Source organism: Pristiophorus japonicus, chromosome 14 (genome assembly GCF_044704955.1).
Source record: "Pristiophorus japonicus isolate sPriJap1 chromosome 14, sPriJap1.hap1, whole genome shotgun sequence".
NCBI lineage: Eukaryota > Metazoa > Chordata > Chondrichthyes > Pristiophoridae > Pristiophorus > Pristiophorus japonicus.
In genome coordinates this window covers 134920383-134943776 of record NC_091990.1, presented here as the reverse complement: position 1 = coordinate 134943776, position 23394 = coordinate 134920383, and the positions used below count along the sequence as shown (strand labels likewise).

The window sequence follows — 23394 nt, the reverse complement described above, 5'->3', positions numbered from 1 at the left end:
TGGTGTGGGTCTGGAACTCACTGCCTGAAAGAGTGGTAGAGGCAGGAACCCTCACCACATTTAAAAAGATACTTGGATGTGCACTTAAAGTGCCGTAACCTACAGGGCTATGGACCAAGAGCTGGAAAGCGGAATTAGGCAGGATAGCTCTTGGTTGGCCAGCGTGGATACAATGGGCCGAAATGGTCTCTGTCCTGCTGAAAATTTCTATGATTCAGGCCAGCGACAAACGCCTTTGCTTTGTCGCTGACCATAAAGTTAACTTCTTGTGCATATTTATTGATGCAATGGAAGAAACATCAGGCAAGATAAAACGTGACCATAATTCGCTGAGAAACTGCAATGTGCAAAAAAAAGCTTCCATCAAAAAGACGGATGAGACTGGAGAACTGTATATACACAAGATTAGATGAATCTACCACCAATATGTGCTGCTCATGAACCCTCATAGCTGAGTCATGGGCAATTGTTTGGGGCTTGCAAAAACCCACATTAAAATATTTCTGACAATAGGTTGGTCAGAGTCAAGGACCAGTGACAAGGACAAATGGCCATATTTTCAAGGAGCCATCATAATTTGGACACTAACATAAACAAGTCAGAAATAGAAACACAAATCTTTGCAAATTAAGAACCCTGATCCAGCAGTTTCCAAAAGACAGCGTGCCACACACAAAGCCTAGTAAATAAAATTGGTGATCTGCAGATGGAAATAGCCACATGGGAATATGAAGTTGTGGCGATAACTGAGACCTGGCTCAAAGATGGGCAGGATTGGGTACTAAATATTTTTGGATACAAGAAGAAGAAAGGAGGTGGGGTGGCAGTATTGATTGAGAATATTACAGTGCTGGAGAGAGGATGTCCTGGAAAGGTCATGGACAGAATCTATTAGGTTAGAATTAAGAAACAATAGAGGTGCCATTACACTATTAGGTGTATTGTATAGGCCATCAACTAGTGGAAAGGATATGGAGGAGCAAATTTGCAGGGAAATTACAGGAAGAACTATAGCGTAGTGATACTGGGGGACTTCAATTTTCCTAATATAGACTGGGATAGTATCAGTGTAAAGAACAGAGAGGGGGAAGAATTTCTGAAGTGTATTCAGGAGAACTTTCTTGATCAGTATGTTTCCAGCCCAAAGAGGAAAGAGACATCACTGAATCTGGTTCTGGGGAATGAGGTGGGTCAAGTGGAACAAGTGTCAGGAGGAGAACATTTAGGGAACAGTGATCATAGTGTGATAAGGTTTGGATTAGCTATGGAAAAGGACAAAGAGCAATCTACAGTAAAAGTACTTTATTGGAGTGGGCCTATTTCACCGGATTGAGAATGGATCTGGCTCGGGTACCTTAGAATCCAAGATTTGCAGTCAAAACTGTAATTGAACAATGGGCTGCCTTTAAAAAGAGATGGTTCGGGTGCAGTCGAGGTACATTTCCACGAGGGGGAAAGGTAGAACAACCAAAACCAGAGCTCCCTGGATGATGAAAGAGATAGAGAGCAAGATGAAGCAGAAAAAGGGGGCGTATGACAGATGTCAAGTTGAGAATACAAGTGAGAACCTGGCTGAATATAGAAAGTTCAGAAGTGTACAAGAAAGAAAGATGGACAAAAAGAGAGAATAGACAGGCAGCCAACATAAAAAGGAATCCAAAAATCTTCTCTAGGCATATAAATAATAAATGGGTAATGAGGGGTGGGGCCGATTAGGGACCAAAAAGGAGACCTACGCAAGGAGGCAGACGGCATGGCTGAGGTACTAAATGAGTACTTCACATCTGTCTTTCCCAAGGAAGAAGATATTTCCAAAGTCAGTGAAAGAGGAGGTAGTTGAGATACTGGATGGGATAAAATTTGATCAAGAGTAGGTACTAGAAAGGCTGACTCTACTTTGAAGTAGATAAGTCACCAGGACCGGATGGGATGCACTCTAGGATGCTGAGGGAAGTAAAGGTGGAAATTGCAGAGGTACTGGCCATAATCTTCCAATCCTCCTGAGATACAGGGGCGGTGCGAGAGGACTGGAGAATTACAAATGGTACACCCTTGTTCAAAAAAAAAAGTGTAAGGATAAACCCAGCAACTACAGTCCAGTCAAATTTATCCTCAGTAGTGGGAAAGATAATCCAGGACAAAATTAAGTCACTTGGACAAGTGTGGATTAATTAAAGAAAGCCAGCACAGATTTACCAAAGGCAAGTTGTGTTTAACTAACTTGATCCTAGTTTTTTGATGAGGTAAAAGAGAGGGTTGAGGAGGGCAACGCGGTTGATGTGGTGTACATGGATTTCCAAAAGGCGTTTGACAAAGTGCCACATAATAGGCTTGCCAGCAAAGTTGAAGCTCATGGAATGAGAGATAGTGGCAGCATGGATACAAAATTGGCTAAGTAACAGGAAACAGTAGTGGTGAACAGTTGTTTTTCGGATTGGAGGAAGGTATACAGTGGTGTTCCCCAGGGATCGGTAATCAGACCACTGCTTTTCTTGATATATATTAATGACTTGGACTTGAGTGCACAGGGCACAATTTCAAAATTTGTACATGACAAAACTCAGAAGTACAGTGAACAGTGAGAAGGACAGTGCGAGACTTCAAGACAGACAGACAGGCTAGTGGAATGGGCGGACATGTGGCAGCTGAAATTTAATGCAGAAAAGTGCAAAGTGATATATTTTGGTAGGAAGAACGAAGAGAGGCATTATAAACTAAAAGATACAATTCTAAAGGGGATGCAGAAACAGAGACCTGGTGGTACATGTGCACAAATTGTTGAAGGTGGCAGGGCAGGGTGAGAAAGCGATAAAAAAAAGCATACAGGATCCTACGCTTTATAAACAGAGACAGAGTTCAAAAGCAAGGAAGTTATGACGACCTTTATAAAACACTGGTTTAGCCTCAACTGGAATAGTGTGTCCAATTCGGAGCACCACACTTTGGGAAGGAAGCGAAGGCCTTAGAGAGGGTGCAGAAAAAATTTACAAGAATGGATCCAAGGATGAGGGACTTCAGTTATGTGGATAGGCTGGAAAAGCTGGTGTTGCTGTCTTTACAGCAGAAAAGGTTGTGAGGAAATTTGATCGGTGTTCAAAATCATATGGGGTCAAGACAGAGTAGCTAGAGAGAAACTGTTCCCATTGGTAGAAGGCTTGAGAACCAGAGGACACAGGTTCAAAGTGATTGGCAGACAAACCAAAGGCGACATGAGCAAAATCTTTTTTACACATTGACTGGTTATGATCTGGAATGCACTCTCTCAAAGGGTGATGGAGGTAGATTCAATTGTGGCTTTCAAGAGGGAATTGGATAACTACCTGAAGGAACAAAAATTGCAGGGCTACAGGGAAAGGGAATAGCTGAAGTACTCTTCTGTGCTGTAACCATTCTATGATTGAACCATTCTCTGTTTGTATGAAAGATGAAATTGTGATGGCACAAAATACTTTCACTTGGCTTTGAGAGCCTTTACAATACAGCCTTTCCTAGCTGCAAGCAACACTGCTAAATCTATTCAAACTGGGAATCGAAGCTCCAGGGTGACCAAGGCTGGGAACTCAACATCCAAGGGTATTCAACATTTCGGAAGGATAGACAGAAAGGAAAAGGAAGCGGGGTGGTGCCGCTGGTTAGAGGAAATTAATGCAATAGAAAGGAGGGACATGAGCCTGGATGATGTGGAATCGGCATGGGAGGAGCTGCGGAATACCAAAGGGCAGAAAACGCTAGTGGGAGTTGTGTACAGACCACCAAACAGTAGTAGTGAGGTTGGGGACAGCATCAAACAAGAAATAAGGGATGCTTGCAATAAAGGTACAGCAGTTATCACGGGCAATTTTAATCTACATATTGATTGGGCTAACCAAACTGGTAGCAATGCAGTGGAGGAGGATTTCCTGGAGTGTATTAGGGATGGTTTTCTTACTAATATGTTGAGGAACCAACCAGGGAGCTGGCCATCCTAGACTGGATGATGTGTAATGAGAAGGGACTAATTAGCAATCTTGTTGTGTGAGGCCCCTTGGGGAAGAGTGACCATAATATGGTAGAATTCCTTATTAAGATGGAGACTGACAGTGACAGTTAATTCAGAAACTAGGGTCCTGAACTTAAGGAAAGGTAACTTCAACGGTATGAGGCGTGAATTGGCTAGAATAGACTGGCAAAGGATACTTAAAGGGTTGACGGTGGATAAGCAATGGCAAACATTTAAAGATCACATGGATGAACTTCAGCAATTGTACATCCTTGTCTGGAGTAAAAATAAAACGGGGAAGGTGGCTCAACCATGGCTAACAAAGGAAATTAAGCGTAGTGAGAAAACCAAGGAAGAGGCATATAAATTGGCTAGAAAAAGCAACAAACCTGAGGACTGGGAGAAATTTAGAATTCAACAGGAGGACAAAGGGTTTAATTAAGAGGGGGGGAAAAAAGAGAGTACGAGGGGAAGCTTGCAGGGAACATAAAAACTGACTGCAAAAGCTTCTATAAATATGTGAAGAGAAAAAGATTAGTGAAGACAAACATAGGTCCCTTGCAGTCGGATTCAGGTGAATTTATAAATGGGGAAGGAGGAAATGGCAGACCAATTGAACAAATACTTCGGTTCTGTCTTCACAAAGGAAGACACAAATAACCTTCCGAATGTACTAGGGGACAGTGGGTCTAGTGAGAATGAGGAACTGAAAGATATCCTTATTAAGCAGGAAATTGTGTTAGGGAAATGATGGGATTAAAGGCTGATAAATCCCCGGGTCCTGATAGACTGCATTCCAGAGTACTTAAGGAAGTGGCCCTAGAAATAGTGGATGCATTGGTAATCATTTTCCAACAGTCTATCGACTCTGGATCAGTTCCAATGGACTGGCGGGTAGCTAATGTAACACCACTTTTTAAAAAAGGAGGGAGAGAAAATGGGTAATTATAGACCGGTTAGCCTGACATCAGTAGTGGGGAAAATGTTGGAATCAATCATTAAGGATGAAATAGCAGCACATTTGGAAAGCAGTGACAGGATCGGTCCAAGTCAGCATGGATTTATGAAAGGGAAATCATGCTTGATGAATCTTCTGGAATTTTTTGAGGATGTAACTAGCAGAGTAGACATGGGAGAACCAGTGGATGTAGTGTATTTGGACTTTCAAAAAGCTTTTGACAAGGTCCCGCACAAGAGATTGGTGTGCAAAATCAAAGCACATGGTATTGGGGGTAATGTACTGACGTGGATAGAGAACTGGTTGGCAGACAGGAAGCAGAGAGTCGGGATAAACGGGTCCTTTTCAGAATGGCAGGCAGTGACAGTGACTGGGGGCTCAATGCTGGGACCCCAGCTCTTTACAATATACATTAACGATTTAGATGAAGGAATTGAGTGTAATATCTCCAAGTTTGCAGATGACACTAAACTGGGTGGCGGTGAGAGCTGTGAGGAGGACGCTAAGAGGCTGCAGGGTGATTTGGACAGGTTAGGTGAGTGGGCAAATGCATGGTAGATGCAGTATAATGTGGATAAATGTGAGGTTATCCATTTTGGGGGCAAAAACACAAAGGCAGATTATCTGAATGGTGGCAGATTAGGAAAAGGGGAGGTGCAACAAGACCTGGGTGTCATGGTTCATCAGTCATTGAAAGCTGGCATGCAGGTACAGCAGGCGGTGAAGGTGGCAAATGGCATATGGCATGTTGGCCTTCATAGCTAGGGGATTTGAGTATAGGAGCAGGGAGGTCTTACTGCAGTTGTACAGGGCATTGGTGAGGCCACACCTGGAATATTGTGTTCAGTTTTGGTCTCCTAATCTGAGGAAGGACGTTCTTGCTATTGAGGGAGTGCAGCGAAGGTTCACCAGACTGATTCCAGGGATGGCTGGACTGACATATGAGCTGAGTATGGATCAACTGGGCCTGTATTCACTGGGGTTTAGAAGGATGAGAGGGGATCTCATAGAAACGTATAAGATTCTGACGGGACTGGATAGGTTAGATGCAGGAATAATGTTCCTGATGTTGGGGAAGTCCAGAACCAGGGGACATCGTCTGAGGATAATGGGTAGGCCATTTAGGACTGAGATGAGAAGAAACTTCTTCACTCAGAGTTGTTAACCTGTGGAATTCCCTGCCGCAGAGTTGTTGATGCCACTTCATTGGATATATTCAAGAGGGAGTTAGATATGGCCCTTACGGCTAAAGAGATCAAGGGATATGGAGAGAAAGCAGGAAAGGGGTACTGAGGAAATGATCAGCCATGATCTTATTGAATGGCGGTGCTGGCTCGAAGGGCCGAATGGACCTACTCCTGCACCTATTTTCTAGGTTTCTAAAAATGGAATTCCCTGAAAATGCATTACCAGCAAACTGAGTTGAAGCTGGACAAATGAACCCTGTCCCACCAAAATGTAATAAAATTAATGTTGCTGTGGTACATACCCATATTCTCTCCAATCCAGAAATAGTCACAAAATTTAGATTTTTTCAGACTAAATAGTAAAATCAAAACCACACAGGTGTCCACTTCACGTCATTTGAAGGGGGCGGGGGGGGGGGGGGAAAGAGACAGGAAATCAGCAAAAGTACAAACTTCACCTTTATTTGGAAGATTATCTTACCAGTTGTAAGCGTTTCCTGCTGCAATTCAGGCTGCTCCACCTGATGTTGAGGCTGGCTGCTGAAACCTGGACTATAGCTGGCCTGATATGGGCTCTGTTGCTTGAGGGCATCAGGGTCACTGGCAGGAGGCACTGGTGCATTCATATTAAACACCTTTTAAAAATAAAAAAAAATGGTGGGGATGAGAAAGAAAGGGGGAGAAAATTAGCACCATTTGGAAAGTATTTCTACTGGACCCTGTAAAAATGTACCTTGGCTAACATCAGCCTTAAACAAGCAATAGAACAGTAGCCTAAATATTGTGGTTAAAAAGCCAAATACAAGATGGAGGCAAAAAAACACGAATCAGAAAATTAAAAAAAATCAGAACACATTTTGTAAATAGGGATAGATATTGTAAAATTGTGAACAGGTTCACAACAGAAGTCAAGACAGCTCAATGCATCGATATTTCTTCGATACACTATACTGGCATCTTTAATTCCTCATGAGCATGTAAGGCATTTATTAATCTTTAAATATTGCATTAGTACAACATAAAAGTGGTTAATTTGTAAAGATCAATTTGCAGGTGGAAATATGCCAGGGAATATTGTCCACACAAATCATCCCAAATTGGAATGGTATTTTGAGCTTTAAATTGTCAACAAACTGATTTGGAAATTCATTCGCAAAGATAATTATTGCATGCACTAAGACACTTGAAGTTTTAGACAATTAAAGGAGTAAGTAAAGGCATCCTGATCAAATAGGTAGCAGGCTAAGGGAAAGAGGGAGCGAATATTCTGATCACAGATGGTTCACTGGCCAATGGGAGCATTGTATACATGATCATCATCTCTTCCCCCCTCAGGTTGTTGGATGGATTGGTTGGCCTGGAAGTTGGGAGAGGACGATTAGGAAGGAATATCAGCTGGAAGCTAAGTGTTTACCCAAATCCAGGTACAGTCCATTACCTGCTCAGAGAGAAATGCCCTATTGGCACTAAAGTCTCAATGTCTGTTGTGGGGGGAGGGTGGCAGCTGACACAAGCCTGAAAGTCATTCAGGAACTTCCATGGCATACAAACTTCTGTGCCATAGTGGTTCCTGATTGATGTTCAGGACTGCGCCAGTCCTCATGATTCAAGACATCCACCCAGAAGAGATGGAGGCAGAATCAGATGTGTGAAAGTGTGCTTTTGAGACCATAGCCCCTTCAACATTCATCCAAGAAAGGTTGGATTGGGGACTTACAACCAATCAATTCATGGCACCATGCCTTGATGCACAGACACACACTGTCATAACAGCAAGCTTTAAAAGGACATTAAGGACCAATCAACAAGTTTCAAACTAGAAGTGGAAGAGCACCTTGCCCAACTTTTAATCCCATTTATTCTGTGTTTTTACTTGGTTTTGACTGCTGGGGACTTGGTTTTATTTGATTTCCTGGACTTTGCCAGACTAGTTTATGCCTCACCTCTGCCAACTTAATAGTTCCAAGTTTTCTCTCTGCTGGATGCTATTGCACGACCTGCCGTGTTTCTACTGGATTCTGCTCATGAAGTAGGAGCTCCACTCACCACCTGGCCAACTATGATCTGCTCCAGATGCTGCCAATTCCGCCCCTCCCACCCCCGCAATTGCTTGCTTCCCACTGCTGTTAATTCTGCTCGGCGCCAATCAACCTTTAGAACTTCAACCACCACACTTTGCTGGATATCCTTCAGCTTTCCTCAGATCTTTTCCCTCATTGGCATAAATCGCTTGGATTTACACGGTGCCCTTGCCTGACTCCAATCTTCACTGTTCTTGGTCCCCAGGTTTCAGTCTTGCTGCTCATTTCCTCTACTGGCATACAATGCGAACTGTGCCCACTAAACCCTGGGATCAATTATTGCTGGATCTTTCCACTCACTGCATGCACTAAGCAACATCCATTAGCTGATACACTGCCGCTCCAACAGCTCCCAATTGCAGTTCTTCTTCACGACCGACTCCAAACCTCAAGAATGGTTTCTGGCTGCTCCCTATAACTGACTCCACGGTGTCTAAAATGACCACACCACCCTGGCTCTCAGTTTAACTCTGGATCATTTAATATTGTCCCATCCCAGCTACGTCTAGCTTAATCTCTGCCATGCCGATGAAACCATTCATTCACGTGCACACTTTGGCCATTCAACCCCGCTCTTACTTTCTCTTATTCCTTTCCCTTCATCCACCTTAGGTACTTGGCTCCCTCCGATCCCTACTCTTGCCATTATTCCGCAGCCTTCCTTCTCTACTGCCACCATTCCAAGCTTGGTGGCCGTGTGGCCCTCACTACCAAGTTACACGTTGCCGTGCCGACTGCCGACCCCCCCCCCCCCCCCGCAGCACCTCTCCTATTCTGCACCGCTCCTTTAAAATCTCTCTCGACAGGTCAAGTTTCGCCCCTCTTTTTTTTTCTTCCCTCAGCCTCCTATCTTTCCCACACTCTTCCAAGGCCCATGCATCCTTCTTGAGGTTCGGTACCCAAAACTGTACGCATTACTCCAGTGGGGATCTGACTGAGGATCTATACAACCGAATAACTTTGAAAAGTTATTATTTTATTGTATTAAATCTCTACTAATTAAGAAATTCAAAGAACCGTCATTTACAGATTTTATTCTAGATGATATTCTTCATGCAGAAGTATCAAAATCAAAACTTACTTTTAGGTAGATGCTTTATTTTTAAATGAAGATGGTGTACAGAATTATTTTATTCTATAATACTGTCGCTAAATGGTCCATTTCTGGTCAAACTCAATCAAGGTTTGATTTGGCTAATAACTGTCAAAATAAAGCCCATCTTACCGTTTGCATTGACTGGAATGGAGCAGCATTCACATTTATGCCACTGCTGTGGAGGGGTTTGCTAGGAGGAGCCTTGAAAGCTTGTGACTGGGAAGCAACAGGAAGTGCTGTTGATGCTGGGGGCTGTTCAGAGGTCAGCGACATTGTAGTCTATGAGGTACAGAAGTTTGAAGACCAATACAAAAAAAAGTTAATAAAGCTACCAAACCACTAACAGGCAACTGCTAAATGCTTCGAAAGGGCATATTCAACCTTAGCACAGTTCTATACAGGTGGCAGTGAGATGCAGCCATAGCGAACAAGAATTTCCTGTTAGTAGTTTGTTGTGCTATTCCCAGAATAAGATGCGCTTGTAAATAGACATGTCTATGCACACTCTTCTGTTGCAAAACCTCACCAAAAAAAAAGCTCATCATGATGTATTGGGAGTTGGAGATCATTTACAAAATTCCCTTTTAACATCATCTACAAACATCATGGCTCAAAACTACACACAACTATGATCCGAGTTCTGATACCTATTTGGAGTTGAGAGAGAAATCAAATCATTGAATTTCCCAATCGACAATAACTCTCAACATAGTATGCCTGGGCTAAGAAAACTGATGCTTGGATAACAGAACTAAAACAAGTCTAACATGTTAACAAATTATTCAATAAAAATGAGTGGATGAATCCTTTGCACTGATTGTAGCAGACAGATTTTAAACACAATTATGGCACCTTGCAAAGGCAATCAAAATAATACTTTTTAGGGGTGAATGAAATTCAGCATTTTATCATGCTTACTAGTTTGGCATTGGAGCTGGATGGTCCCTAATGATGCTACATAAATGTTTTTGAAGCAGTGGAGATTTTTGGGAAAAAAAATGGAGGCGATGAGGACATCTAGCAATTTTGATGTACTCGTGTTGCAGTTACCTGAATAGATTCCATAGATTCTTTCTGGGTTCGCTGCTCTGACACATGGGAAGGCTGGAACATAGGCTGAGATGGTGTGTATGGTTCAGTTGTGGAAGATACCAAAGGTACCTTAATGATGAAAGGAAATATAAAAGGGGGAAAGCATAAGTACCTATGGATTGCACTACACCAAAGAATGGGAAAATACAAAGGCTCTGCTACAGTTATTACTACTTGTGAATGCAAGTTTCCACACCTGCATAGAGGCACACACAAAACTAGTCTGCCAGCTAAAATTCCTTAGTTTATTCTCCTAATCCCAATTACATATAGATTAACATTTTATATTGTGAGGAGTAAAAAAAAAGTAGAAACATAGCATGTGTTTAATACACAAAGTTTTTCTTCACCACTCTCCAAATATTCTATCAGAATGCAATTGGAGCCTTGAATTAGACTTGCAACACTTAAATTCACGTGTTTAGACAACAAATTACAATAATTATGCAATAAATGTAAATATTATGTTACTAATGAAAAAAGTACATGATTCCTAGCAATAACTGTAGGTAAATTCAATTTCTATAATGGTAAATGTTTTTTGGTTGTGCAATATACTTAGTTAGAATCACAAAACCAAAGGTGTTATCTTATTGCAATAGAGATGACGACTCAAATAAAATACAATGCTTTGAATTATAAAGCAGCTTTTCAATCGAGATCAGTTACTTTATAATGCCAGTGCTAATGAAACAAAATCAAATAAAAAAAAAAAAACAGCATACTTTATAACATTGCTTTTTTTGTGCAACTTCTCTAAAAGGCGAGAGGTCTAGCTATTGGATACAGGACAGGCTTGAAGGTTTACACACAATATTAGCATCCACAAATTGTGACAGCATAGCAAAATGTAAAGTAAAGATCCCTCTTCTCCAGTAGTCCCCAAATTTGGAAGCACACAAAGTTAACAAGGAGGAGAAGGAGGATGAGGATTGGGAGGGTGGGGGGATGGGGGGGGGAAGGAGAGAAAAAGGCGGCAGAGGAGGAAGTCGGACACAGTGGCCAAGAAATTCCTTGGCACTGTTCCTGTTTTATTCTCATTAATTCGCCGGAAACAGGGTTTCCATACACTACTGGTGAAGCAGAAGCAGATCAGAGGCATATTGCAGCCAATAAGTCCCAATGATATGGCTGGTCATTATATTAAAATCCAAGAAAGTGCAAGGGAGCAGAATTAACAGTTTAAATTACAAAACTTTCTGGGTTACCAGCTATATTTACAAACATTAATTATGCAAAAATATTGTTTCTTAAAGTGGGAAGCACACATGGGACCCTAAGAGAACTCAGCAAATAAGTTTGGGAACCTCTGTTTTTACTCTATCCCAACAAAAACCTCTAAACAGTACCCTCCCTCTTACTGCACCAGAACAATATTTCCAATTCGCATACTAGGTATTTGTATAACTTCCAAGTATGACTACCAAATCAGATAGTTTTATTTCACACCAACTAAGAATTGAATTGAGATGACCCAAATTCATCTTGCACAAATCCTTTACTTTAGGCAAAGGAAGGAACTCATTCCCAGTTTCGGCTGGAATTCAACCCCAACAAGTCGTCAAAATTCAGTGCTATAAGTTTCTACATGCTAAGCATTTCTTCACTGTTTTTGAACAAAGTCTTAACTTCAAGTCTATCATTAGTACCTGCCAATTCAAGAGCCAGAAGCTACGAAGAATAAAATGCACAACATGTACAAGTAGACAACTACAATCTATACATTTGTGGCCAAGTTCCTTTTAAGCTGCACAGCGCTCTGCAGGTCCTACGCTGCCGACTGACTGGCTTTTAAATAGAAAAAGAAAAAATTGTGACTCCGGCTTCATTATGTAAAGATGAGTAGTTAAATAATAATTGCTTTAAGGCTTCCCTTTGTATCAAGTACACAAGTGGAAATGTAACCCTAACACCCCCAGAAATATTAAGTATCTCTGCGATATAACTGAATGCAACTTCTCGCTAATGATTTCAAAGCCGTTAACATATTTGCTGTTCATTATCCAACCTACAATGAAATCTTAATTATTTCACCCATCACAAGTGATATTCAGTTTAGCAAAGAAAAACTTCAGATATTTGGTAACTTAACTGAAGTTTGCTTTCTCATCCTCATATTTGTCCAAGTTTTCACGACGTCATCTTTATTCTACCTTTATTAAACGTGCACGTATTTGTGAATGTATTAGTCCTGTCAACCAGTAGAATAAAAACTAGAGACTAATGTCCCTTCAACCAGATGCCAAATCGGGTAACCACAGCCAACAAGATCCTAGTCTCATCTATGCATCATTGGTTGTCCAGTCAGAAACAATCACAATTTCATTCAACAAAAAATAATTCTGTGCAAAACTATCATTGCAGCACACAATTCTGCAACCGTAAATATAAAAGCAAAAAAAAAAATTCAGAAAAGCAATTGCCCACAAATTTGGTTCTACCAATAACTGCCTGCCCCATCACTAAATATCCTGGACTTCAGATATACCCATCAATTTGTAACCATGCCCACCCGACTCCTTCATACCGAGATTTCACATAATACACAGGGGTCTGGCTCCAATATAAAAGACTCCGTGGCTGCAATGTATGCACGAAAGTAGTACTTCTTCATATAATTGAAGACCCGTGGATGCAAACATCCTCAGGTTAGCAATTGATGAATAAACTTCCAACTTCATATTAGTAGCACTACAGCCCAATACATGGGGTGTGGAGGGCCTGCAAAGAGATTAGGAGAAAGGCGGCCAGCAACGCACCTTCTTGATGGGGACAGAAAAGGGAAAATGAAAGCGTGCACAAGATGGAGGGGTAGCAAAACAGACAGGGAGGGAGGGAGGCAGAGAAAATTGATCTCAGCCTGGGATGACAGCGCAGGGGACTTACAAAGAGCAGAATGCAACACACCCTGGTCTAGGGAAAAGGAAAATTATGCTGCAATTTTTCCCAGGAGCCAATATGACAGAAGGAAACAGAAGTGATGGAAACATTTGGCAGATGGAATATAATGTGGAAAAATGTGAGGTTATCCACTTTGGCAGAAATAATAGGAAAGTAAATTATAATTTAAATGGAGAAAAATTACAAAGTGCTGCAGTAGAGTGACACCTGGGGGTCCTTGTGCATGAAACACAAAGTTAATATGCAGGTACAGCAAGTAATCAGGAAGGCAAATGGAATGTTGGCCTTTATTTCAAGGGGGATAAAGTATAAAAGCAGAGAAGTCCTGCTACAACTGTACAGGGGATTGGTGAGGCCACAATTTTGGTCTCCGTATTTAAAGGAAGGATATACTTGCATTGGAGACGGTTCAGAGAAGGTTCACTAGGTTGATTCCACAGGTGAGTGGGTTGACTTATGAAGATAGGTTGAGCCTAGACTCACTGAAGTTCAGAAGAATGAGAGGTGATCTTATTGAAACATATAAGATAATGAGGGGGCTCGATAAGATGGATGCAGAGAGGAAATTTTCACTCATAGAGGAAACTAAAACTAGGGGACATAGTCTTAGAATAAGGGGCCACCTATTTAAAACAGAGATGAGGAGAAATTTTTTCTGAGGGTTGTAAATCTATGGAATTATCTGCCCCAGAGAGCTGTGGAGGCTGGATCATTGAATATATTTATGGTGAGTCAGGAGGTCGGCGAGTCGGTAAGGCCTTCCCCCCTACAACCAGGTCGACAGTCAGTAAGGTCCCACCCCCCCACCCGAGGTCGGCAAAGCCCCCTCCACCCGAGGTCGGCAGCCCCCCCTCCGCCATGGTCAGCGAGTCGGTAGCCCCCCCCCGCCATGGTCAGCGAGTCGGGAGTTCGGAGGTCGGTGAGATGAGTTGGTAAGTAGCTCTCTTTTCTCTATTTCTTTTTAAGTAGATTTTAAACTAGATAAGGCTAAGTCCCGTGGAGTGCACATCCTGCAGCACGTGGCCTGGACAACTATGTGTGCAGGTGTCTCCAGCTTCAACTGCTCGAGCTCCGCGTTTCGGAGCTAGAGCAGCGGGTGGAGTCAATACAGTGCAGCCGCAAGGCTGAGAACTACGTGGATCGCATGTTTCAGGAGGTGGTCACCCCGCAATCTTAAAGGCGTGCAGGTAGAGGGGAAGTGGGTGACCACCAGATGTAGCAAGTGTGCTAGGCAGGTAGCACAGGAGTGTCCCCCCCTCCCCCCGCCGTGAGTCCATCTCGCTTTCAAACCGATATTCACTTCTAAGTATCGGTAAGGACGATGGTGCCTCTGGAGGGTGTAGCCAGAGCCAATTGCAAGGCACCACGGGTGGCTCAGCTGCACAGGGGGGAGGTACGAAGAACAAGAGAGCCGTAGTGATAGGGGATTCTATAGTTAGGGGAACAGACAGGTATTTCTGCAGCCGTAGACGTGACTCCCAATGGTTTGGTATCTCCCTGGTGCCAGGGTCAAGGATGTCACAGAACGCAGAGCATCCTGGGGGGAGGGGGAAGAAAGAGGATAAACAGCTAGAGGTCATGGTCCTCATCAGGACCAACAACATAGGTAGAATGAGGGATGAGGTCCTACAGGAAGATTTCAGGGAGCTAGGAAGAAAATTAAAGGGTAGGACCTCAAAGGTAGTAATCTCTGGGTTACTACCGGTGCCACATGCCAATGAGTATAAGAATAGAAGGATAGAGAGGACGAACATGTGGCTGGAAAGTTGGTGTAGCAGGGAGGGCCTTAAGTTCTTGAGGCATTGGGACCACTTCTGGGGGAGACGAGACCTGTACAAACCAGACGGGTTGCACCTCAACAACACCGGGACCAATATCCCCGTGGGGAGCTTTGCTAGTGCTGTTGGGGAGAGTTTAAACTAGCTTGGCAGGGGGATGGGAACCTGAGAACGAATTCAAAAGGGAAGGAAGTAAAGCAGAAATTGGATAGCAAGAATCTAGAAAGTGAATCTGTAAGACAGAGGAAACAGGGCTTAGTATGTAGTAAGCAAGGAGGTCTTCCTGTGCTGAATGGTATATACTTTAATGTAAGGAGTATAGCGAATAAGGCGGATGAGCTAAGAGCACAGGCAGACACTTGGGAGTATGACGTTATGGCCATTACAGAAACATGGCTGAAAGAGGGGCAGGTTTGGCATATCAATATTCCTGGCTAGAGGATTTTTAGACAAGCTGGGGGTGGGGAGGTGTTGCAGTACTGATTAAAGAAACTATTACAGCAGTGAGGAGGGATCATCAAATGAGGCCATATGGGTCGAATCGAAAAATAAAAAAAGGGCAATCACACTGCTGGCCGTGTATTATAGACCACCAAACAGTGGGAGGGAGATAGAAGAACAAATATGTAGGCAAATTGCTGTGAAGTCCAAAAACCATAAGGTAGTAATAGTAGGGGATTTTAACTATCAAATATTGATTGGGACGAATTTAGTGTGAAGGGGGATAGAGGGTGCAGAATTCTTGAAATGCATTCAAGAGAACATTTTTAGTCAGTATGTAGCAAGCCCAACATGAGGGGGTAGACTTGGATTTCGTTTTGGGGAATGAAGCTGGCAGGTTGAAGGGGTATTAGTGGGAGAGCACTTCGATGCAAGTGACCATAATTCAGTCAGATTCAAGTTGGTTATGGATAAGGACAAGAATAGGCCTGGAATAAAAGTTCCGAATTGGGGAAAAGCTAATTTTTCTAAGTTAAGGAGTGATGTGGCCATAGTGTAACTGGAAACAGCTATTTGCAAGTAAATCAGTGTCAGAACAGTGGGAGGCATTTAAGCAGGAGATCCGGAAGTCTCAGGCCAAATGTGTGCCCCTAAAGAAAAAGGCTTGGAAAAATAATTCTAGAGCCCCCTGGATGACTCGGGACTTAGAGGAGGATTAAGAAAAAAAGTGAAGCTATTGTCATATATCAGCGGCTAACTACTATAGAATCTTCAGAGGAATATACAAAGTTAAGAGGCAAAATTAAAAAGGATATTAGGAATGCTACGAGAGAGCATGAGAAATTCTTGGCCAATAAAATTAAGGAAAACCCCAAGACGTTCTATAAAAATATTAAGAGTAAGAGGATAACTAAAGAAAGGGTAGGGGCCTATTAGAGACCATGAGGGTAATCTGTGTGTGGAGGCGGAAGATGTTGGTCGAGTTCTTAATGAATACTTTGCATCAGTTTTCACAAAGGAAAGGGGCAATGCAAATACTGCTATCAAGGAGGAGGAGGAGGTGTGATATTCTGGATGAAATAAATAGAGAGAGGGGAAGTATTAGGGGGTTTAGCAGCTTTGAAAGTAGATAAATCCCCAGGCCCGGATGAAATACATCCCAGGCTGTTGAGCGAAGTAAAAGAGGAAATAGCAGAGGCCTTGACAATCATTTTCCAGTCCTCTTTGGATCAGGGCATGGTGCCGGAGGATTGGAGGACTGCTAATGTAGTAACTCTGTTTAAGAAGGGAGAAAGGTATCGGCTGAGTAATTACAGGCCTATCAGCCTAACCTCAGTGGTGGGAAAAATTATTGGAAAAAATCCTGAAAGACAGGATAAATCTACATTTGGAAAGGCAAGGGTTAATTAGGGACAGTCAGCACGGATTTGTTAAGGGAAGATCGTGTTTGATTAAGCTGTGAATTTTTTGAGGAGGTAACCAAGAGGGTCCATGAGGGTAGTGCGTACAATGTAGTATATATGGACTTTAGCAAGACTTTTGATAAGGTGCCACATGGTAGACTGGTCATGAAGATTAAAGCCCATGAGATCCAGAGGAAAGTGGCAAGTTGGATCCAAAATTGGCTTGGAGGTAAGAAGCAAAGGGTAATGATTGATGGATGTTTGTGTGACTGGAAGGATGTTTCCAGTGGGGTTCCACAGGGCTCAGTACTGGGTCCTTTGCTTTTTGTGGTATATATCAACAATTTGGATTTGAATATAGGGAGTATGATTAAGAAGTTTGCAAACAACAGTAAAATTGGCTGTGTGGTTGATAATGAAGAGGAAAGTCATGGGCTGCAGGAGGATATCAATCTACTGGTCAGGTGGGCAGCGCAGTGGCAAATGGAATTTAATTCAGAGAAGTGTGAGGTGATGCACTTTGGGAAGGCTAATAAGGAAAGACTATACACATTAAGCGGCAGGCCACGTAATAGTGTCAATGAACAAAGGGACCTTGGAGCGCTTGTCCACAGATCCCTGAAAGTAGGCCAGGTGGATAAGGTCGTGAAGGCATATGGAATGCTTGCTTTTATTGGTCTAGGCATAGAATATAAGAGCAGGGAGGTTTTGCTTAAATTGTATAATACTTTGGTTAGGCCACAGCTGGAGTACTGCTTGCAGTTCTGGTCGCCGTATTATAGGAAGAACGTGATTGCACGAGAGAGGTTGCAGAGGAGATTTACGAGGATGCTACCTGGAATGGAGAAACTTAGTTATGAGGACAGATTGGATAGGCTGGGTTTGTTCTCATTGGAACAGAGGAGGTTGCGAGGAGACCTCATTAAGTTGTACAAAATATTGAGGGGCCTGGAAATTGTGGATAGTAAGGGTCAATTTCCATTGGTGGAGGGGGCATAGTTTTAAGGTGGTTGGTGGAAGGTGTAGAGGGATTTGAGGGGGGCTTTCTTTATGCAGAGGGCTGTGGGGATCTGGAACTCGCTGCCTGGAAGAGTGGTGGATACAGAAACCTTCATCACTTTTAAGAGATGGCTGGATGGGAACTTAAAGTGCAGTAACCTGCAGGATTACAGACCTAGAGCTGATAATTGGGATTAGACTGGATGACCTTTTGTTGGATGGTGCAGATATAATGCTAAGTACTGCAGGGAATAGAATACGGCCAGGGTGATGTTCTGGACTAGTTTCAATCGCCTGGATGGGTCGGAGAGGAATTTTCCCATATCTTTTCTCCCTAAATTGGCCTGGGTTTTTAATCTGGTTTCCCCCCGCCATCCCCCAGGAGATCACATGGCTCCGGTTGGGGTGGAGTGTAGAATGTTTTCATATAAGGGGTGTCACAGTTGTGGTGAGGTGGACTGGTTTGGCTGGGTGCTCTTTGCCTTTCCGTCATTGTTCATAGGTTTATATGTAACCTTTAGGGCTGCTGACCAAGGGCCATGTGGCTCATTGTCGGCCGGTGCGAACACGATGGGCCGAAATGGCCTCCTTCTGCGCTGTAAATTTCTATGTCCTAAGGGGAGTGTTTGCTAGTGTTGTTGGGGAAGAGTTAAACTAATATGGCAGGGGGATGGGACCCAATGCAGGGAGACAGAGGGAAACAAAAAGGAGACAAAAGCAAAAGACAGAAAGGAGATGAGGAAAAGTGGAGAGCAGAGAAACCCAAGGCAAAGAACAAAAAGGGCCACTGTACAGAAAAATTCTAAAAGGACAAAGGGTGTTAAAAAAACAAGCCTGAAGGCTTTGTGTCTTAATACAAGGAGTATCCGTAATAAGGTGGATGAATTAACTGTGCAAATAGATGTTAACAAATATGATGTGATCGGGATTACGGAGACGTGGCTCCAGGATGATCAGGGCTGGGAACTCAACATCCAAGGGTATTCAACATTCAGGAAGAATAGAATAAAAGGAAAAGGAGGTGGGGTAGCATTGCTGGTTAAAGAGGAGATTAATGCAATAGTCAGGAAGGACATTAGCTTGGATGATGTGGAATCTATATGGGTAGAGCTGCAGAACACCAAAGGGCAAAAAACATTAGTGGGAGTTGTGTACAGACTTCCAAACAGTAGTAGTGGTGTTGGGGAGGGCAAACAGGAAATTAGGGGTGCATGCAATAAAGGTGCAGCAGTTATAATGGGTGACTTTAATATGCACATAGATTGTGCTAGGCAAACTGGAAGCAATACGGTAGAGGAGGATTTCCTGGAGTGCGTAAGGGATGGTTTTCTAGACCAATATGTCGAGGAACCAACAAGGGGGGAGGCCATCTTAGACTGGGTGTTGTGTAATGAGAGGGGATTAATTAGCAATCTCGTTGTGCGAGGCCCCTTGGGGAAGAGTGACCATAATATGGTGGAATTCTGCATTAGGATGGAGAATGAAACAGTTAATTCAGAGACCATGGTCCAGAACTTAAAGAAGGGTAACTTTGAAGGTATGAGGCGTGAATTGGCTAGGATAGATTGGCGAATGATACTTAAGGGGTTGACTGTGGATGGGCAATGGCAGACATTTAGAGATCGCATGGATGAAATACAACAATTGTACATTCCTGTCTGGCGTAAAAATAAAAAAGGGAAGGTGGCTCAACTGTGGCTATCAAGGGAAATCAGGGATAGTATTAAAGCCAAGGAAGTGGCATACAAATTGGCCAGAAATAGCAGCGAACCCGGGGACTGGGAGAAATTTAGAGCTCAGCAGAGGAGGACAAAGGGTTTGATTAAGGCAGGGAAAATGGAGTACGAGAAGAAGCTTGCAGGGAACATTAAGATGGATTGCAAAAGTTTCTATAGATATGTAAAGAGAAAAAGGTTAGTAAAGACAAACGTAGTCAGAATCAGGGGAAGTCATAACAGGGAACAAAGAAATGGCAGACCAATTGAACAAGTACTTTGGTTCGGTATTCACTAAGGAGGACACAAACAACCTTCCGGATATAAAAGGGGTCCAGAGGGTCGAGTAAGGAGGAGGAACTGAGGGAAATCCTTATTAGTCGGGAAATTGTGTTGGGGAAATTGATGGGATTGAAGGCCGATAAATCCCCAGGGCCTGATGGACTACATCCCAGAGTACTTAAGGATGTGGCCTTGGAAATAGCGGATGCATTGACAGTCATTTTCCAACATTCCATTGACTCTGGATCAGTTCCTATCGAGTGGAGGGTAGCCAATGTAACCCCACTTTTTAAAAAAGGAGGGAGAGAGAAAATAGGGAATTATAGACCGGTCAGCCTGACCTCAGTAGTGGGTAAAATGATGGAATCAATTATTAAGGATGTCATAGCAGTGCATTTGGAAAGAGGTGACATGATAGGCCCAAGTCAGCATGGATTTGTGAAAGGGAAATCATGCTGGACAAATCTTCTGGAATTTTTTGAGGATGTTTCCAGTGGAGTGGACAAGGGAGAACCAGTTGATGTGGTATATTTGGACTTTCAGAAGGCTTTCGACAAGGTCCCACACAAGAGATTAATGTGCAAAGTTAAAGCACATGGGATTGGGGGTAGTGTGCTGACATGGATTGAGAACTGGTTGTCAGACAGGAAGGAAAGAGTAGGAGTAAATGGATACTTTTCAGAATGGCAGGCAGTAACTAGTGGGGTACCGCAAGGTTCTGTGTTGGGGCCTCAGCTGTTTACACTGTACATTAATGATTTAGACGAGGGGATTAAATGTAGTATCTCCAAATTTGCAGATGACACTAAGTTGGGTGGCAGTGTGAGCTGCGAGGAGGATGCTATGAGGCTGCAGAGTGACTTGGATAGGTTCGGTGAGTGGGCAAATGCATGGCAGATGAAGTATAACGTGGATAAATGTGAGGTTATCCACTTTGGTGGTAAAAACAGAGAGACAGACTATTATCTGAATGGTGACAGATTAGGAAAAGGAGAGGTGCAACGAGACCTGGGTGTCATGGTACATCAGTCATTGAAGGTTGGCATGCAGGTACAGCAGGCGGTTAAGAAAGCAAATGGCATGTTGGCCTTCATAGCAAGGGAATTTGAGTACAGGGGCAGGGAGGTGTTGCTACAGTTGTGCAGGGCCTTGGTGAGGCCACACCTGGAGTATTGTGTACAGTTTTGGTCTCCTAACTTGAGGAAGGACATTCTTGCTATTGAGAGATGCAGCGAAGGTTCACCAGACTGATTCCCGGGATGGTGGGGCTGACCTATCAAGAAAGACTGGATCAACTGGGCTTGTATTCACTGGAGTTCAGAAGAATGAGAGGGGACCTCATAGAAAACGTTTAAAATTCTGACGGGTTTAGACAGCTTGGATGCAGGAAGAATGTTCCCAATGTTGGGGAAGTCCAGAACCAGGGGTCACAGTCTAAGGATAAGGGGTAAGCCATTTAGGACCGAGATGAGGAGAAACTTCTTCACCCAGAGAGTGGTGAACCTGTGGAATTCTCTACCACAGAAAGTAGTTGGGGCCAATTCACTAAATATATTCAATAGGGAGTTCGATGAAGTCCTTACTACTAGGGGGATCAAGGGGTATGGCGAGAAAGCAGGAAGGGGGTACTGAATTTGCATGTTCAGCCATGAACTCATTGAATGGCAGGTGCAGGCTAGAAGGGCCGAATGGCCTACTCCTGCACCTATTTTCTATGTTTCGATGTAGACAGAATTTTTGAGCGATATGGAAGTAAAGTGGAACTGAGCCCATGGTCAGACATGCCATGATCTTATTGAATGGCAGAGCAGGCTCGAGGGGCCAAATGGCCTACTCCTATTATGTTTTTTTGAAGTTAAGATAAGACTGTACTTCCAAATATTTTTTGTTCCTTCCCATTTAAACACAAGAGCCACTACTTCTTCCCTTGGTCACTTAAAGTAGATTAATGTATGTTTTCAGAAGTGGTACACTGTTACTTTAAGAGCCAGTCTAGAAGAAAGATTACAGTACCTGTGTTGCTTCTGACTGAACAGGAACTGCATTAGGCTGTCCATGTCTAGATTCACTGTGCACTAGAAAAAGAGAGAGAATTACCAACAAAAATGTACACACAACCTACTGATCTAGAGCACGTGTACACGAGAATCCAGGTCTCTTAATTTAATCTGCAAGTAAAAGACAAATCATGTGTTACCGAGAATGACTAAACTTAGTGACTTGTTTATTTTGGTATTTCAACATAATTTGAAGTAGCAACAAGTGTCAAGACGAAAGAACATAACCCAAGACCAACCAACCCATTTATTGCACATAGTTTACATTTCAAGTAGTGAACCAAGTGTAATTACACAACGATTCAATAGTCCCACAAAAGGGCTCAGCTAACCTGCAAAGTCAGGTTCCCTGCAAATAAACGAGTCATTTCTGACGTGCTGTTGAAACATGCCCCCGCAATCACCTACCTTGTGTACAGACCATTTGCGGCATCTCCATGGATTGCGCTGTATTCATGGGCTGCGCTGAAACAATAGCGGGGTCCATTGTTTGACTCTCAAACTCAAGCATGGATTCCTGTTTGTTGAATAAATACAAGCATAGTCAAATACAAAAAGTTTCTAAAAAGCAGAACTCAACCATTTAAACCTAATTTGTACTCAGTTGGCTTTTAGACGCCTTAAAATGTAAAACAGTTGGTCCCTTTCCTACAGATTTAATAGCAACCCTGGGATCTTTACAAGATGGACAGTTTGCCTCACTCAAAAGCTACGCGTTTACAGGTTGAACCACCCTTATCCAGCACCCTCGGGACCTGGGCTGTGCCGAATGAGGGATTTTGCTGGATATGGGGAGATGGCCAGAGGTCGGGGAAAAAAAAAAAAGAGGTCAGCGGCCCAAGTGAGCCCTTAAGAGTCGGCGCGGGCCCGTAAGAGTCAGCGCAGCCCGAGTGGGCAGAAGAGTCGGCACGGTCCGAGCATGCAGCCCGCTGCCCTGACCCCCAGAGGGAGCACTGAGCGGAGGAGTGGCCTACCCAAGGACGCGGCCTGCCAGCCCGACCCCCCAGAGGGAGCGCTGTTGGGAGGAGTGGCCGGCCCGAGGACTGTGGCCGCAGGAGTTCCAGCAGGGCGACAAGGAGGAGGCAGCCGATAACCCCGACATCGAGGAGAAAGATTATATTGATGAGTGCCCTGAACAAATTTTTTTTTATTTTATGTTCTGAGACCGGGGAAGGAAAGATTTTGACCAGCCACGTTCTGTGCATGTGCTACCCGACAGCCAGGAATGGTGCCAGACGAGGGGCGGTGCCGGATAAGGGAGTCCCAAATAAGAGGTGCAACCTGTACTGTAACCTTCCTTATAGGCTGGGTCTTAAAGTAGCAGTGTACCACTTTTAGCCTACTTGCTTTAAGTGTAGGTGTGCAGTCGTAATCGAGCGTTCAATAGTCAGGGGGCGAGAGAGGCAATTCTGCTGCCGCCATGAG

The 23394-nt window shown here is 43.4% G+C and overlaps 1 protein-coding gene across 3 annotated transcripts in view; it reads right to left on the bottom strand.

Annotated features, from left to right (window-relative positions):
* The window catches only part of caprin1b (cell cycle associated protein 1b), a 165893-nt gene that overhangs the window by 33007 nt on the left and 109492 nt on the right, over positions 1-23394 (bottom strand). For 2 of the 3 annotated variants that reach the window (XM_070899646.1, XM_070899645.1), the window contains exons 10-14: positions 22378-22486; positions 21926-21987; positions 10352-10462; positions 9431-9580; positions 6606-6759 (exon numbers count right to left, since the gene is read on the bottom strand). In XM_070899646.1, the coding sequence (XP_070755747.1) occupies positions 6606-6759; positions 9431-9580; positions 10352-10462; positions 21926-21987; positions 22378-22486 (586 nt within the window). The remainder of the gene's footprint in view (positions 1-6605; positions 6760-9430; positions 9581-10351; positions 10463-21925; positions 21988-22377; positions 22487-23394) is intronic. The other variant, XM_070899647.1, reaches the window with a different exon arrangement.